Source organism: Fukomys damarensis, unplaced genomic scaffold (genome assembly GCF_012274545.1).
Source record: "Fukomys damarensis isolate Sample0158 unplaced genomic scaffold, DMR_v1.0_HiC HiC_scaffold_21, whole genome shotgun sequence".
NCBI classification, from domain to species: domain Eukaryota; kingdom Metazoa; phylum Chordata; class Mammalia; order Rodentia; family Bathyergidae; genus Fukomys; species Fukomys damarensis.
In genome coordinates this window covers 13,301,022-13,315,812 of record NW_022900933.1, presented here as the reverse complement: position 1 = coordinate 13,315,812, position 14,791 = coordinate 13,301,022, and the positions used below count along the sequence as shown (strand labels likewise).

Here is a 14,791-nt window from a genome sequence, read left to right as displayed (position 1 = left end):
ATTTGAAAGAAAATATTTTTCTGTATGTGATGAATTTTGATGTTTTTGTGTTTTCTTCTGATTTCACTTTTTTCTTTTTTCTTTTTTTTTCTTTTTGGTTCTGGGGATTGAACTCAGACCCTTGCACTTGCAAGGCAGGCAGCAGAACCACTGAACTAAATTCCTGGCCCCTGATTTCACTTTTTAAAAATACTTTTGCTGACCCACTGACTCTATTTCATAGTCTTCTAATGGGTCAGTAGATGCATATTTGAAAAAGCACCAATGGAAAATCACCAGTGAAATCTGTAGGTGCATAGAATATGTATTAAATAGAATAAATAGCCTGGGAGTGGAAACCAGCTAGAAGACTGTTTGAGGTGGCGTAGATTAGAACTAGCTCAACTTTACAAAAACTTAGAGGTTGACAGCTACTGTCTCTGGTAGGATGGATGGTGATAAAGAGTGAATTCCACTAATATTTAGGGATAAAATGTACAGAAGTTAATAATCCATAGACAACTGGAATCTGTAAAATCCTTAGAGGAGGTAAATACTGGAAAGCAAATTAAACTGTGGAGTAGAAATTATTACCTGGAACACTCAGTCAGAGTCCTGAATCTGGGCCACAACTACCTGGATTTGATTGCCTGCTTGTTAATCAAGAGTATGAGAAAAATGGAAAAATGAGCTTATTCACAATTTGGCTATATTGGGAGAGCAGATAGTCCACTCCTCTGGATCTCACAGAAGTGTTCCAATTTATAGAAGGGGTAGAACAAAGGCCAGGAAATGTGTGTGCCTGAATTTAGCAAGGTTTGGCTCACCAGAGGGACCAAGGAAATGTTGGTACCTCCTTGGTACCAAGGTTAGGTTGTAATAGTTTCTGCTCTCTGCATGAGGAAGCTGGAGAATTGTTTATTTCTTAAAAAAACAAAAACAAAAAAACAAGGGTTCTAATCTTTAAAGATTTATTTTAACGTCTTTTTTTTTTTTTTTTTTTTTTGGTACTGGGGATCGAACTTGGGTCCTTGAGCTTGCGAGGCAGGCCACCAAACCGCTGAGCTAAATCCCAGGCCCTTAACGTCTTTCTTACTAAGTGACATTATCAAGAGGAAGAGTCATAATGATGATTTGTTTTATGGGGCTGGTTTATCTTAGGCCAAGGATATGAAATGTTTTATTTTTTATTTATGTATTTTCTTATTCTTATTGTTGTTATTATGATTATTTTGGTATCGGGGATCAAACTCAGGCCCTTGTGCTTGTGAAGCAGGCAGCAGAAACACTTAGCCAAATCCCCAGTCTGAAATGTTTTATTTTTAAAAAGAAATTTCCTTTGCCTTTCTATGAGTAGTTATACTGTATTTAGGCTTAACTACAGAAGTCAAGAGGCCTAATAGGCTTATTCCTGTTGTAACATCTTTTGCCTGCTGTCACCAGTGTCTTTCTCCTTTGTTAGCCAAAGGAGGCTCCGATGTGGGCCAGCGCACTGAAACTTTGGCCGGTAGAACTGCTGTTGGACTCCATGTTTCTCATCTCTGTGTAATTCGGTGATTTTTGTCAGTCAGGCTTTCTATAGTTACAGCTTTTGCAGGATTCATTCTGCAGCCAAACTTTAGGAAAGAATGTGACCTTTCTTACATGTTATATAAAATACTCTTTGGAGATTATAAGGGTGATAATGGTGAATTGAGATAACAGCCTCTTCATGTTACATACATTAGAATGTAGAATAACATACAGCAGTTGAATTTGAGCTTTAAGAGTAGTGCATAGTGTAGAGATTGAAAGAAGTGAATCAGATACATTTAGTGAAGTCACAGTTTCTAGAAAAGCCATGTCAACAAAGTGCCATTTAACTAAATTGCATTTTTGGTTTTAATGCTACTTTGATGTATAAAAATGAATAAAATACTAATATCTAAGCAACTTATGCTTTTATCCACCTACAAATTTATAATTTTATCTAAAACTTTCAAATTTATAAACCATTAAATAAAAGCAAAACAACAAGGCTAATAAAATTTAATGTACAACTTTATGAAGTCTAAATGAGTTAATATACATAGAATGAATAAACAGTTCCAGATGTGAAAATACTGTGCATATTAAATATTTCCTGGGGTTATTATTGAACACTGTGGTAAAGATTATTTTAAGCTCAGTATTCCTGCCATAAATGTCATGGAATGACCCAGTTACATTCATATTACCATAAAATTTTGGTACTGATGACTGAGACATAGAGCTGTGATATCATTTGGTATATTTTCCAAAGCGGAGTAGAGCTGGAAACTATTAATTTGAGAATAGATGGTCTATAAGGTAAGAGTATTGATAGATGTATTTATCAAAGATCCTAGTAGGAGGTGGGGGAACGTTATGAACCTCCTGGAAAAAAACGGTTATGACAAGGAAGATGAGAGTATTAAACAACTCATTAATGTGTTTGTATGCTTCTAGTAGAAGATAGCTATTTTTTTAAAATGAGAAGTAACACTTAACACATGGGCTAGGTAACATACGTGAACAGTTTCACTACAGTCAGTAATTTCACAGCTATTCTTTCTTCTAGGGGTTAATTAGAAAATTGATTCATTGAGTATTCATTGTGAAGTTCTTCCCTTATGGCATAGTACGAAGAAAACCAAGGCATAATCAGAGGATGGCTTAACATGAAGTTCAAAGTCTGTCAGCTAAAAAAGTCCACTAGTTCTGTACTGTAGATAGCAGGACTGATCCTTTTTATGACCAACTTGGAAGATAAATAGAAATTTGAAAAGGGAATGGCATTTAGGTGATGGACATAGCTTGAGCACAAGGACAAATGTAAGAATATATTGTAGGCTCAGGTTCAGTGAGCTATGCAACATAGCTAGAATGTATGCAAAATGAAAGGGAATAGTGAGAAATTTAACTGAGAAAGTAGAGGTCTTTACCTACCAGTGTGAGAAGTCAAGCCATGCACTCTTTATTCCCTAGTTTGATTTTTTGTGTCTTAAATAGTAATATGACACAAACAGATCTGTACTATAGGGATGTTGATCTGGAGGCATAGAGTTTGGATAGGTTAGAATGAGGGGACCTAGTAGAAAGTCAGTTGGAAAGAAGACAATTACAGTAGTTCAATAAGAGTATCCAAAAGACTATACCTTCAGTATCTAAAATCAGGGTCATAAGAAAGAAGAGATAATCATGTTTTTAAGACACTGTTTTTTGCACCATGTTATATGTGAAGAGTAACAGAGCACACTGTTTAAAATATCATCAAAATTTAAGTCTAAAGGAATGGTATTGGTAATTTTTTTTAAAAAGTCAGAATATTCTAGTTTTTTCAGAATTATAAAGAGGTTTTAAATATGTTATCTAGTGGACTATCCAAATACAGAGTTCCAACTGGAAGTTAGCAAATCTCAAGGTTTTGATGAGTATAAAGGAGAAATCTAATAAAGGAATAGGACATATAAAAAGACATTATCATTTTTTAAAGAGTGAGATGTTGGAGCTGAAACACATCTAATATTAAAATCTAAATTTATGTCAGCCAGTTGGTAACTAAAGTGGAATGGAGCTGGAAGCTATTAATTTGAGAATAAATGGTGTACAAGGTAAGAGAATAGATGTTTTCGCCAAAGATCTTCATAGGAGATAGAAGGAACATTATGAACCTCCTAGAAAAAGACAAGTAGAAGGAAGATGAGAAGGTTAAAAAAAGTCAATGACTTGAGTTTCAGCTGAACAGAGTATAGTTGGTGAGTCAAAGTGAAGGAATAATAGTGTGGAAGGAATAGGGAAATGCAAGGGTACTTTGCATTATTTAAACCCTGACCCTAGTTCCTACACTCATTGGTCTCCCTAAGTATCCATTTCTTCAATGAAAACAATATAAGAATAGTATTTACCTTATAGGGTTATTGTGAGGTTTAAATGAGATAGTGTATATAAAGCACAGGACCTATCAAAATAAATATATTAAATGTTCTCACTGCTGTTGGTATCACTAACACATGTAAAAGCTATGTAATTTTGCACCAAGTGGGCTATGCTTTGCCACTGTGTACAGCACATAACAGATACCACTTGTGGCAGGCCATTCCTAATACCAAAAACTAATACCAGTATTACTCTGTGTCTCTCACTTATAAGTGGAACGAGCGACCTACTTTGCAATGTGTTTTAAAGGTTTGTGTCATCACAGTAATATGAGTTTTAGTAAATTTGTGAATAGAGGTAACACAGAGTGTTGAGAAATTGTTCATACTAGAATAAGCCCAGCAGAATAGACTAGTACAGATTTGCACTGTATCAAAACAAACTGAGGACGAGTTTCATATAATTGTTTCTAGAGTTTCAAGAGGCAATGTCAGTGATTAAGAATGTTGAGCCAGGGATTTAGCGCAATGGCACAGCACCTGCCTCATAGGCACAAGGTCCTGAGTTCAATCCCTGGTACAAAAAAAAAAAAAAAAAGTAAAGGATAGGGTGATAACTCAGAAGACATACAAATAGAGTGACAGAATTCCAATTAAGACAGGCATAGAAGCTAAGGAGAGACTGCTGTATTTTATCTTATCCTGGGTTTTTCTTCAAATGGCCCATGGAACCTCAGCTTTAAAAAAGACATAACTTTGAAAAAACAAAAAAAGTTACTCTAAGTAACTTTGCCCATAATCCTGGCTTTTGGAATTTTCCCTGAGGGGTTTGTTTTTTTATTTTACACTTGATCTTAGCCAAAAGGCCGAGAAGCGATTGTTTTTTTATTTTAAAAAAATTCTTTTGGTATCAGGGATTGAACTCCGGACTTTGTCCTTGCAAGACGGTGGAACCACTGAGCTAAATCCCTGGCCATAGGAGTTTGTTTTTTTTAAAGTTTTGACCACATGAAAGTAAATTGTCGACTTATGAGAGTTAGCCCTCTGATTCTCTTACTATTTTTCCTTGCTGTTTTAACAGGTAAATGGCAAAGATTTAAAGAACCTGCTACACCAGGATGCTGTAAACCTCTTCCGTAATGCAGGCTACGCAGTGTCCCTGAGAGTGCAACACAGGGTAGGTGTTACTTGCAGCCAGATACTTGGCACCAGGTTTTTCCGCCATGTTTGCGAATAAACCCATAGGCATGTTTTGTTTTGTTTATTACTGTAACTACTTTGAAGAGCTTGTCCTTGGGGCTTCTCTGGTACTTATTAAAGGAAATTCATAACCATTTACTTGTAATCCAGGTCATACCTTCAAGATAATATTCTTCAAAGATAAAACTTGATAATCAAATTTAAATAGATGAGTAAAAGTAGAATCATTTTTACTTTTTGTTAGGGAATGACCCATATACCTGCCCTTGATGACTCTTATTTATAAAACTAACTTACAAAGCATACTGCAAAGATGGTATGTTTTTCGCCTCCCTGCTATGTGGTTTTTCCTGTCACTGCCATGAACTCTTTAACAATTTTGTGACCCTCTTGACCAAAGCTCTAGTGCTCAAAGGGAGCTCTAGGAAAAAGGAAATGAAATTTGGAATTTAGTCAAGGCAGCTTCCATCCCTGTGTCTGCTTCTTATTTCCTAATGTGTTTTATCATTTGGCTGATGGAAGGAAGTAAGGTAGACCTAATTCATCCTATAGCACCGAGAATTTCTGAGTTTATATTCACAGCACAGGTTCGATGTGCCTTTTTACAGCTGCTCTTTCTTAAATTGGAGCACTGTTTGCCTTACTCAGCACCTGAGTGAGGATTCAGAGACTCAAGATTGAGAGGAGCTACTAAAAAAACCCGAGAAGGACAAACATGAAAGATATCTGAAAAAAAAAAAAAAGCCAGGATTGTAAGCAGAATATGAGTGTGATTGACAAGAGGTAATATTAGTCATCAGCTATTTCTGCCTTGGCTCTTCTCTGTTTCTAAACCATAGGAAAATGTATGTAATAGATAAAAGCAAGTTAAACATAGGCACATACTTCTGATATGGTTAGGGTTCTTTTTGAAGGTATGTAGGGAGTGATTTGCAGTGTTCGCTTTGGGAAACTTCCATAAAATACTCATAGTAAAACAGACTTGGGTAGGTGGGGGCTTGGCTCAGCCTAAAAACTGTATCTTCCTGTTGGGCGTATTTTCTCAGCACATTTCATCAAGAAATATATGCAAGACATAGCAGTGGTATAGAGAGGATAAAAGGTAGTTTGTGGAACCTTGCTCTTCAGATGGAAGAGTCAGACTTTAATAGATTATAGCAGGGAGGTTATATCTAACTGAAACAAGATGTCACCATAATTATTGCAAGTTAGCCAGTAAAGATGGATACTAAAAAGGCCCACCCTGTAAAAATGGCCAAAATAAAGGCAATCCAGCCTCAAAAGAAATACTTAGGCAATAGAAAATGATGATGATGGTATATAGTGTTTTCACTTATTTACCTCTGAGCCTGATTCTCTGTCTGGTACTATAAATCAGGGCATGAAGGACCAGCCTCTACTTCGGAGGTGGGGAGTACATTCCGAAAATTGGAAAGTGTTTCTAAAGAATGGCACGTGTTTGAGTTGACACTGCCTGGATCTGCTCTTACTGTGTTCCGGTGGCAGATAATCTTTGTAAGCACACATTTTCAGGAGATCTCTCCCTTCATCTCCCTTCCCCTGCTCAGCAGTATCTGTGTCCCCCACAAGATCAGCAGGTTTCATCTCATATTTTCATTTTCCTGCCATGTGAAGCACATAGCGAAGTGCAGGCAGTACAGAAACAGAAAACTTGCCCCTCCCTTGTCCCATTAGGTCTGTAGCACAGCGAAGTTAAAGGCCTCCCTGTCAGACCTATTTTCTTCGCAGAGAGTCTGTGCTGTGGAAAGAAGTATGTCTAGCATAAAAAGAATTTCTCCTGCTAGGTGCTTGCTGGGGTTTAGAGCTAGAGTTAACATTTTTTTTTCCCCTTTCAGTTACAGGTGCAGAATGGACCTACAGGCCATCGAGGTGAAGGGGAGCCGAGTGGTGTTCCCATAGCTATGGTGCTGCTACCAGTGTTTGCCTTCACCATAGTAGCAGCCTGGGCCTTCATGAGATACTACCGGCAACAGCTTTGAAAGGCTTGTTCTCTTCCATCTCCCAGTGAACTTAACATTTCTCTCACCTTCCTTCCCTGCCAGTCTCCCGTATCTTTCCTTCTCTCTGTGTAGCCAACATATGATGTAAAGTGAATGATTCCTACCACAGACTTTGCTGTTCGAAATCCCCAAGTCTTCATATTCTAATGGGAGAGTAAAGGTATTGTTTGTAGGAAAGCTGAAGGAAAGACTTGCTTAGAACAAGTGAGGAGTTACATATTTCAGCAGGACTGCCAGTAGAAATTCAGCTACTGCCCAAAGAGGGAAAGTCCAGTCTTCCTGTCATCATGGGTGATACCTATTTTCTTAGCTGGCGTGCCTTGGAAGCCAGCTGTATGACATGTGAGGAAGAGGGGATTTTTCTTTTAATGATCTTCCTTGAGAAGTGTTTGTGGCCTTTATTTAATTTCTAATTATATACCTTGGTGCCTGTTTGGACACAGGATATTGTGAAGAGCTTTTTACTTTTTGAAAAAAGCCAGTACATGTGTACAGTATATATACATGTGCATATGGGATAGAATAATGTTGATGTCTTGTGGAGAATTAAAGAGGTAAGAAAGCTACTCTGTGGTTTCTAGGTTTCTGATCTAAGGACTGATTTTAACTGAAGAACATAAAAAACTATTTGTAGAGCATATATAGTGGAAATGAGAGAGTGAACTTAAAAAGTGAATGCCCAGTCAGAGGCATTAACAAAATTAGCAGCCAAATTGAAAATCTCAGAAAAGCAATATTTCTTTTCAGGATAGCTATGGTAAAATTGAGGTACAGTGTCATAAAACAGCTCTGCTTCAGTGTGTCTGTGAAAAAAAAAATAATAACTTGGATTTAAAGATGTACCAGTACCTTTGGGCTACCATAGTGATTTTTGTGGTATCCCACAATGCTGTTAAAGGGTCAGCTGGGATGATTGTGGTGAGGGCTTTAGCAGTGGGGCAAACCAACACAACTAGACAACTCTAGAAGGACAAGAGATCATGCCTCAGTTATGTATTACCTGAACATTCTCAGGCTTTCAGTGTTTTTGGTTTTTAATAACAGGAAGAACCTGAGAGAAGGCATAAAATCAGCTCTGTTCTGAGTTAGTTAAGATCTGGACTGCTAGTGTTTTTGTTTTGTTTTTAACTGCTTTTAATAAGTTAAACTGTCAGAGAAGGGGAGAAAATTAGTTTTGGTTAGTGGGTATTTCCTGGGGAAAGCCTGGGAGCAGATTACAGATGAATGGAAGCTGTGAAATACCAAAGATATTGGTGAAGTGGAAACTATCCTGTTTGTATGATATTCAAGTTAATTTTAAAGCACTGTTGATAGCTAAACCAAGGCTAATTTCTGGCTTTAATTTCCAGCCTTTAGACAGCTGGCCAGACTGTAGGCTTTGTATCATTTTGACATAAGATTATGAGGACTTTTCCTTAAACAATCAATTATATCCAGTTTTAGCAAGGACAGACTGCAATCATTTAACAAATGCTGGTTGGATGTCAGCTTTGTCAGTACTCTTTTACAAAGAAGTAAAATACATAACCTTCATCCTACAGGGTGTTTTGATTCAGTTGGGAAGAATACGCTTAAGATAGAATTGGTCATATAAGTAAGGCAATGTAAGTTAGTGTTAAGTTTATATTGCAGACTCTTAAGAGAGAAAAGTTACTGAGAATTTGAGGCAGTTCAGAAAATCCCATGGAGAAAGGGAACAAGCTAAGGACCCTTGAGGGGCTGACAGTCTAGTTAACAAGAGATTGCATGAATAGACAAAATGTTAAGAGTATTATATATCAACAAGTTAAGTAACCATTGAAAAAAAATGTTACCATGCAGAGCATGACGTAGAACAAAGATGTACAGATAACCATCATCATATTTTGTAGAAATTCAAAAAAGGAAAGCAGTCATATAATGGCATCAGACTAGAACGGAAAGGGATAGATTTTTAAAAAGGATCCCTGCCTCTGGGTCAGCTGTTGGTATAGGGAGAACCTTGCTGTTAACAATCCTGGCATACCTTTTGCCTTTCAACCTAAACTGTTTGTTACTTTTCTAGACTCATTTAGATAACCTGACTCATTGTGGATTCCACAGTGAAACACCAATAGTATTCTGGTTTTCATCTCCCCTCTTTGGAAGCCTCACCTCTAGTGCCCTCCCTGTATGTGGTGCTGTGTTCAGCACCTACCATGGGCCTGCTTACCTCCCAGGATTCCCCTCAGGCCTTGGACATTAACTCCTGAAAGAACTTGTGATATACAGAACGGAGCAAGTGACAAGTAGGATAGAAAACTATTTAGAATTTTTTGTTTATATGAAAAATAAACACCTAATCCATTATGGGTGAACGCTTTTGCTTTGGTTGATACTAGGGATTCTTTGCCCTTATATTTAGGTTTTCTTGGAAATAAAAGAGCATTTAAAGGGCTGGGGATTTAGCTCAGTGGTGCCACCGCCTGTCTCACAAGCACAAGGTCCCAAGTTCTATCCCCAGTACCTAAAAAAAAAGCATTTAAAAACCAAACATTTAAAGTCTTATGCAAAAATGCTATTCATTATACTGATTATATGGAAAACTAAAATTATAATAGGTGAGATACCAGAATCCATCATAGGTTATAAAATATCTCATGTTATTTATAGACTGAATCTAATATTTCTACCACCTAAACAATGTTGAAAGCTTTGAAAATTAAATATGGGTATTTTCAAGACCCTATATTTAAATCTTTTCTCTATATTTGTCATTGTGTATAATACATATAATTCTAATAAGATAGTCTTTGTTTCAATCATCTCTATTTCCTTTTCCTACAAAGTTTTAACTTCTGTGTGAATGATTTCATGATTTAACTGAAACATCTAGCCATGTATAATGGAAAAAAGTTTTATGTTATTGTATTCTATATCAGGGCCTATACCAAACTCTGATTGGTATGCTGTTTGTACATGTATCATCACTCTAAGATCTAAGCATTGTTATAGAGATTAAAGATTAGAGAGTAAATTACTTTCCTAAGATTCTATAGGTGGTAACAGTAGAATCAAAATTTAAACTCAGGGTTTCAGGTGCTACTATTAGTACCAGTGGTTCTCAAAGTGAGGTCTCTGGATAATAACATCAGCATTATCTGGGAACTCGTTAGAAAAGCAAATTCTTTGGTTCCATCCTAGACATACTGAATAAGAAACATTACATGTGGCACCCAGTAGTCCTTTTAAAAATTCCTCTTGGTACTGATTCATGCTAAAGTTAAAGATTCACCATTTTGTGTTTATAGTTCTCACGTTTTTCAGGTTAGTATCACATTAATTTCTTGTAAAACTCTTTATGCCCAGTCTGCACCTCAGGCCAAATGAGGATCTGTGGGTCTGAGATTCAGGTAGCACTAAAATAACTTTCTTCGAGTGATTCCATTGTACAGCCTTTGTTAAAAATATTCTATGGCATTTAAACGTAGATATTGTTTAAATTATTAAATCACATACAGACATTGCTCCAGCCAAGATCAAGATTTTACTTGGGCAATATTAAAGCTCAGCTCTCTGAGCTTCTGACCCATATGTAGACGTGGAGTAAGGACAGAGTGATCAACCTCCATCAAAATGTCTGATTATTATCTCAGCTTATGCATCCATTGAGAGTCAAGTACAGGATATTGAAGATAAAAGAGAATGAGAAAGATTCTACGATGCCTATCTTAGAGGTGAGAAAATCAAGGCTCAGAGAGGTGAACTAATTTACTTTAATTAAACTTAGACTGTGGCAGACGTACCTTTTTGTCTCATTCCTCTTATGAATTTTTCTACTAGATGAATGCCCACAAAATTATCTTTTTTATTTCAGTACATTTCCATCTTCTCTCTTGGACTTCGAAGAAAGACCAAAACTGAAAGACAGCCAAAGGATATGGCAAGCATCATGATTGGAATGGGAGATTCCATTTAACAATCTGAGAAAGATTTAATATTAAATCAGATCAGTTCTTTTATTCCCAATACTATGTTTTTGACAGTGGGTATTCTTTTTATCATGTAAATAATTTAAAAATATATTTTGGTTCAAGGGCAGCCTGAACTTCATAGGGAGACCCTGTCTCAAAAAACTCTCTTTCTCTCCATATATGTGTGTGTGTGTGTGAATATATATATATATGTATGTATGTGAAGAAACAAAGTAAGAAACTATAGATTGTCGAGATTTGGGGAAGTAGAATTCATGTAGTTTCTGTAGAACCAGTAAAGATTTTATTCTAGCTACTTTTAATAGAAATTTTTCTTTGGACAGATAAGAACTTTTTCCTTCAGCATGAGTGCCAGACACGTGCTAGGTTCTGAATATATAAAGATGAATAAAATATAATCACTCTGAGCTGAAATCGTTCAGCATGTGTAAGTAAAGAATCTTGATGCTAAAGTATATTTTTCTAACATCACTTAGAAGCAGACCCTTGAAAGCTCTCTACCTCTCAAAATAAGTTTAGTGTTGGCTTTTCTCAGGGTAAGCCCCTTTTCCTATTCCTCTTTTAACCCCAGATCTTTTTTTGAGACCAGCACTCACATCCAAAAGATCAATTATGATCTAAAGGAAGTCAGTATTTTAAGGAATTCTGTTCTGATTGGAACCAGATTCTTAACTGCCATATTCTCTTACGTTTATTTATAGTCTACAAAGCACGTGATCTGTTTATCTGATGTACTGGATGAAAACCTATATTATAACATGGTATTGCTGCTTCTAAGCAATCAACTTACAGCAAATGCTACAGCCTGTTACAAAACCACTGTTAATACTCTATTTTTGAGGGGAGTAAGAAGGCTGAAGTAGGTTTTCAAATCTGATTTAGTTATGTACCAACAGAATCATTTCCAAAAAAATTCTTTATAAATTTATTGACTTAGCCCTGGAAATTGAGATGATCCTTTTTCTTAGTTTGCAGATTTGCAAATGAAGCCATAGAAGCGAGTCCCATTTTAATCCTGTATCTACATTGCTGATTTGAATGAGTTATTACCGACATGTGTTTTACCTTCAGTCTGTGCTCTTATAAGAATATTTTTCTTATGAACCTAGTTTTGTTTCCTTGTAGCCTGATTCTCATGTTAGGTTACATCCCTGGACTTAAATAGCAATCCCTATCCCAGATCAAGTAGGTGTCCAATAGCAGCTTGGAAAACATGTGGACATAAAATCATATTATTTAGGAAATATACAGATTAAGTATGTTAATGGGCTATCAAAAGCTATGATAACCTGAAATTTTTCCATTTGATGAGATATAGCAAATGAGACAATAATGTATCTAGCTGCCTTGTGAACCATGGCATTCAATAAAACCTTGTTGAATTTATCATTGAATTTTTATAATGCTTTTTCACCTTGTTTTGGAGACTGTTGTTCAAATATCCTGTTTTTCTGCCACCTTCTTTTGAGTAACACCTGACAAAACAATGGAAAGATGAAATTTAAATCAATTTGAAGTTTAACTTTGACATAGACGAGGAATAGGACAGCGACATACTGCTAATAATAAAATTTTCAGTTACTAAGATTTTATCAGTAGCCCAGTTATTACTCTAAGCCCTTCACATCTATTCATTTAAGCTTCACAACTATTGTAAGATAACTGCTGTTAGGCCCATTTTACAGATGAGGTATGCATAGAGAGGTTAAATAACTTGCCCAAGTCATAAGCTATTAAGTTCCAGAACTGGGATTCAGACCTAGGCAGTGTGCCTTTAGGATCTGCATACATAACCAGAACACTATACTCTTTCCTTCACGGTTCACCATTCTGTATTGGGCTGTCCTTTTGTATAACCAATGTCAAATTCTTAACAACTATGCAAGGAAGTATCAGTGTTCCCATTTTATAGCCGAGTTAACTTGATGGTTAAAGAAATTAGTTACTTGCTCAAGACACATAGCTAGTCAGTGCCAGAGCTGGAAATTTACTTCAAGCCAATGGGAAATGCATTTATTCTATAGCAGTGATGGTGAGCCTCTTAGAGCTTTCAATAATACAAACAGTCTGCTGTGGCATGCATGCCATAAGTTCACCACCCCGTCCTATAGCTTATAACTCATTAAAAATAGTGGTAAAATAGGTAACTATATTCTAAAACAAGAATATTTACAATCACTGTCAAAAGAAATGTACATAGAAGAAACAGTTGATTTTCTAGCTGAACAATGGCAAGTACTACTGGTTTCAAATTGGGCTGAACTGGAAAAAAGGTGTTTAGCTACTCTAATTTTAGCCATACAAATTAGATTGAATGGAGAGAAGTGCCAAAATAAAACGTTTTGGGTTTTGATCTTGAGAGGTTAGAAAACCATTCAGTCTATACTCCATGTTTCTGGAAATGTACCAGAAGTTATCTACACTGTCCTAAAATTTGATGACCAAGTGAAAGTAGAGTTTATCTAAGGAAGTTCACAGACCAGCAGGTTAGCATCACACTGAAGCGTGTTACAAAAGCAGGTTTCTCAACCCCAGTCTCTTGACTGCTCAATCAGAAACTCCATTAACAGGGCCCCATGGTCTGTTTTAATAGTTCTCTGGGAGATTCTGAGGCATAGAGGACTAAAGATTCCAATTTAAGGTTTGCAAGCCGAAAGACTTGAACAAATGTCTGAGCTGGAGTGGATCCATGAAAGCCATACAAGGAGTGAATTGTAAGGAGAGAGTCAATATTACCAAATTCTATAGGAAGTTCTCTTTTATTTGGGTTGTTTCCTCCCACCATTCTGCTCCAGTCCTCACATTTGTAAATTCTCTTCTAAGACAAGTGAAGAAATAGAGGGTGAGGGAAGGGGTTAGCAAATTGTTTTATGTTAATAGACGTTGGCCTGATACTTCAAAGTCTCCCTTGGATCAATGCAGGTGGTCTTCCCAGTTTTCAAATTCACACTCTGATATATTCCTATTCTATTTTCATCTTGCTTGTATGCTATTCAGAGTGATAATGATTCTATGTACTAAATAATCCAGTGTGGCGATACTCTGTCATGTCAGAGGCTACTGGAGCTCAGAGGAGGGAGTAATTCACATTGCCTGTACAGTTGAGCGGGTGGGGAGGCTAAACAAAATGGCTTCTCAGGAGCGGCGCAATGAAGATGAAGTTCGTGGACTACTCAAGGAATACTGTATTTCCAGGATGGACTATGGCATGAACAGTGCAAAAAGGCCACACTTGTATAAATACTGTATGTGAATTCTGCCACTGGAGCTCCACTGAAGTCTTAAAGAATCTTAAACCTTGCTAAGAAAAGAGTGAACACTATAAGTATAATCGGGGGATCTCATCATTATTTATGTCTTCCAATAGTGTGGATTGACACAAATGTTTATTTTATTATTTTTTTATGAGGCCCTATTGTCTTTTAGGCAGGGGTATCATTGGAGCAGCCTAAAGAGTAGATCTGGAGTTTCTCCTCTAGAGTTCACTGAGGAGATACTTTAATAGGTGGGAAGATGATAACCAGGAACATTTCAAGGGCATTGGAGATGTAGGAATAAATGGGAAGATTTCAGGGATAGAATAGGAGGCGTTATGCTGTGTCACCTGTCAAGCTTTCTGATTCATTCTGACAAAGGGCACCCAGGGGGACTTAGTTCCCTAAGCTATCACAGTACTTTCAGACATGTGTTAGATCACCACTTTAGATTGCCACTTTGTTTAAGGCAAGGAGATCTTCATCTATGTTCCTGGAGTCTTCCAGAA

The 14,791-nt window shown here is 36.7% G+C and overlaps 1 protein-coding gene across 1 annotated transcript in view; it reads left to right on the top strand.

Moving 5' to 3' along the window:
• Positions 1 to 9,403, top strand: part of Synj2bp (synaptojanin 2 binding protein) — a 40,727-nt gene extending 31,324 nt beyond the window's left edge. The window contains exons 3-4 of the mRNA XM_010645378.3: positions 4,936 to 5,031; positions 6,911 to 9,403. Of these exons, the coding sequence (XP_010643680.1) occupies positions 4,936 to 5,031; positions 6,911 to 7,054 (240 nt within the window). The 3' untranslated portion in view covers positions 7,055 to 9,403. The remainder of the gene's footprint in view (positions 1 to 4,935; positions 5,032 to 6,910) is intronic.
• Positions 9,404 to 14,791: the final 5,388 nt, after the last annotated feature.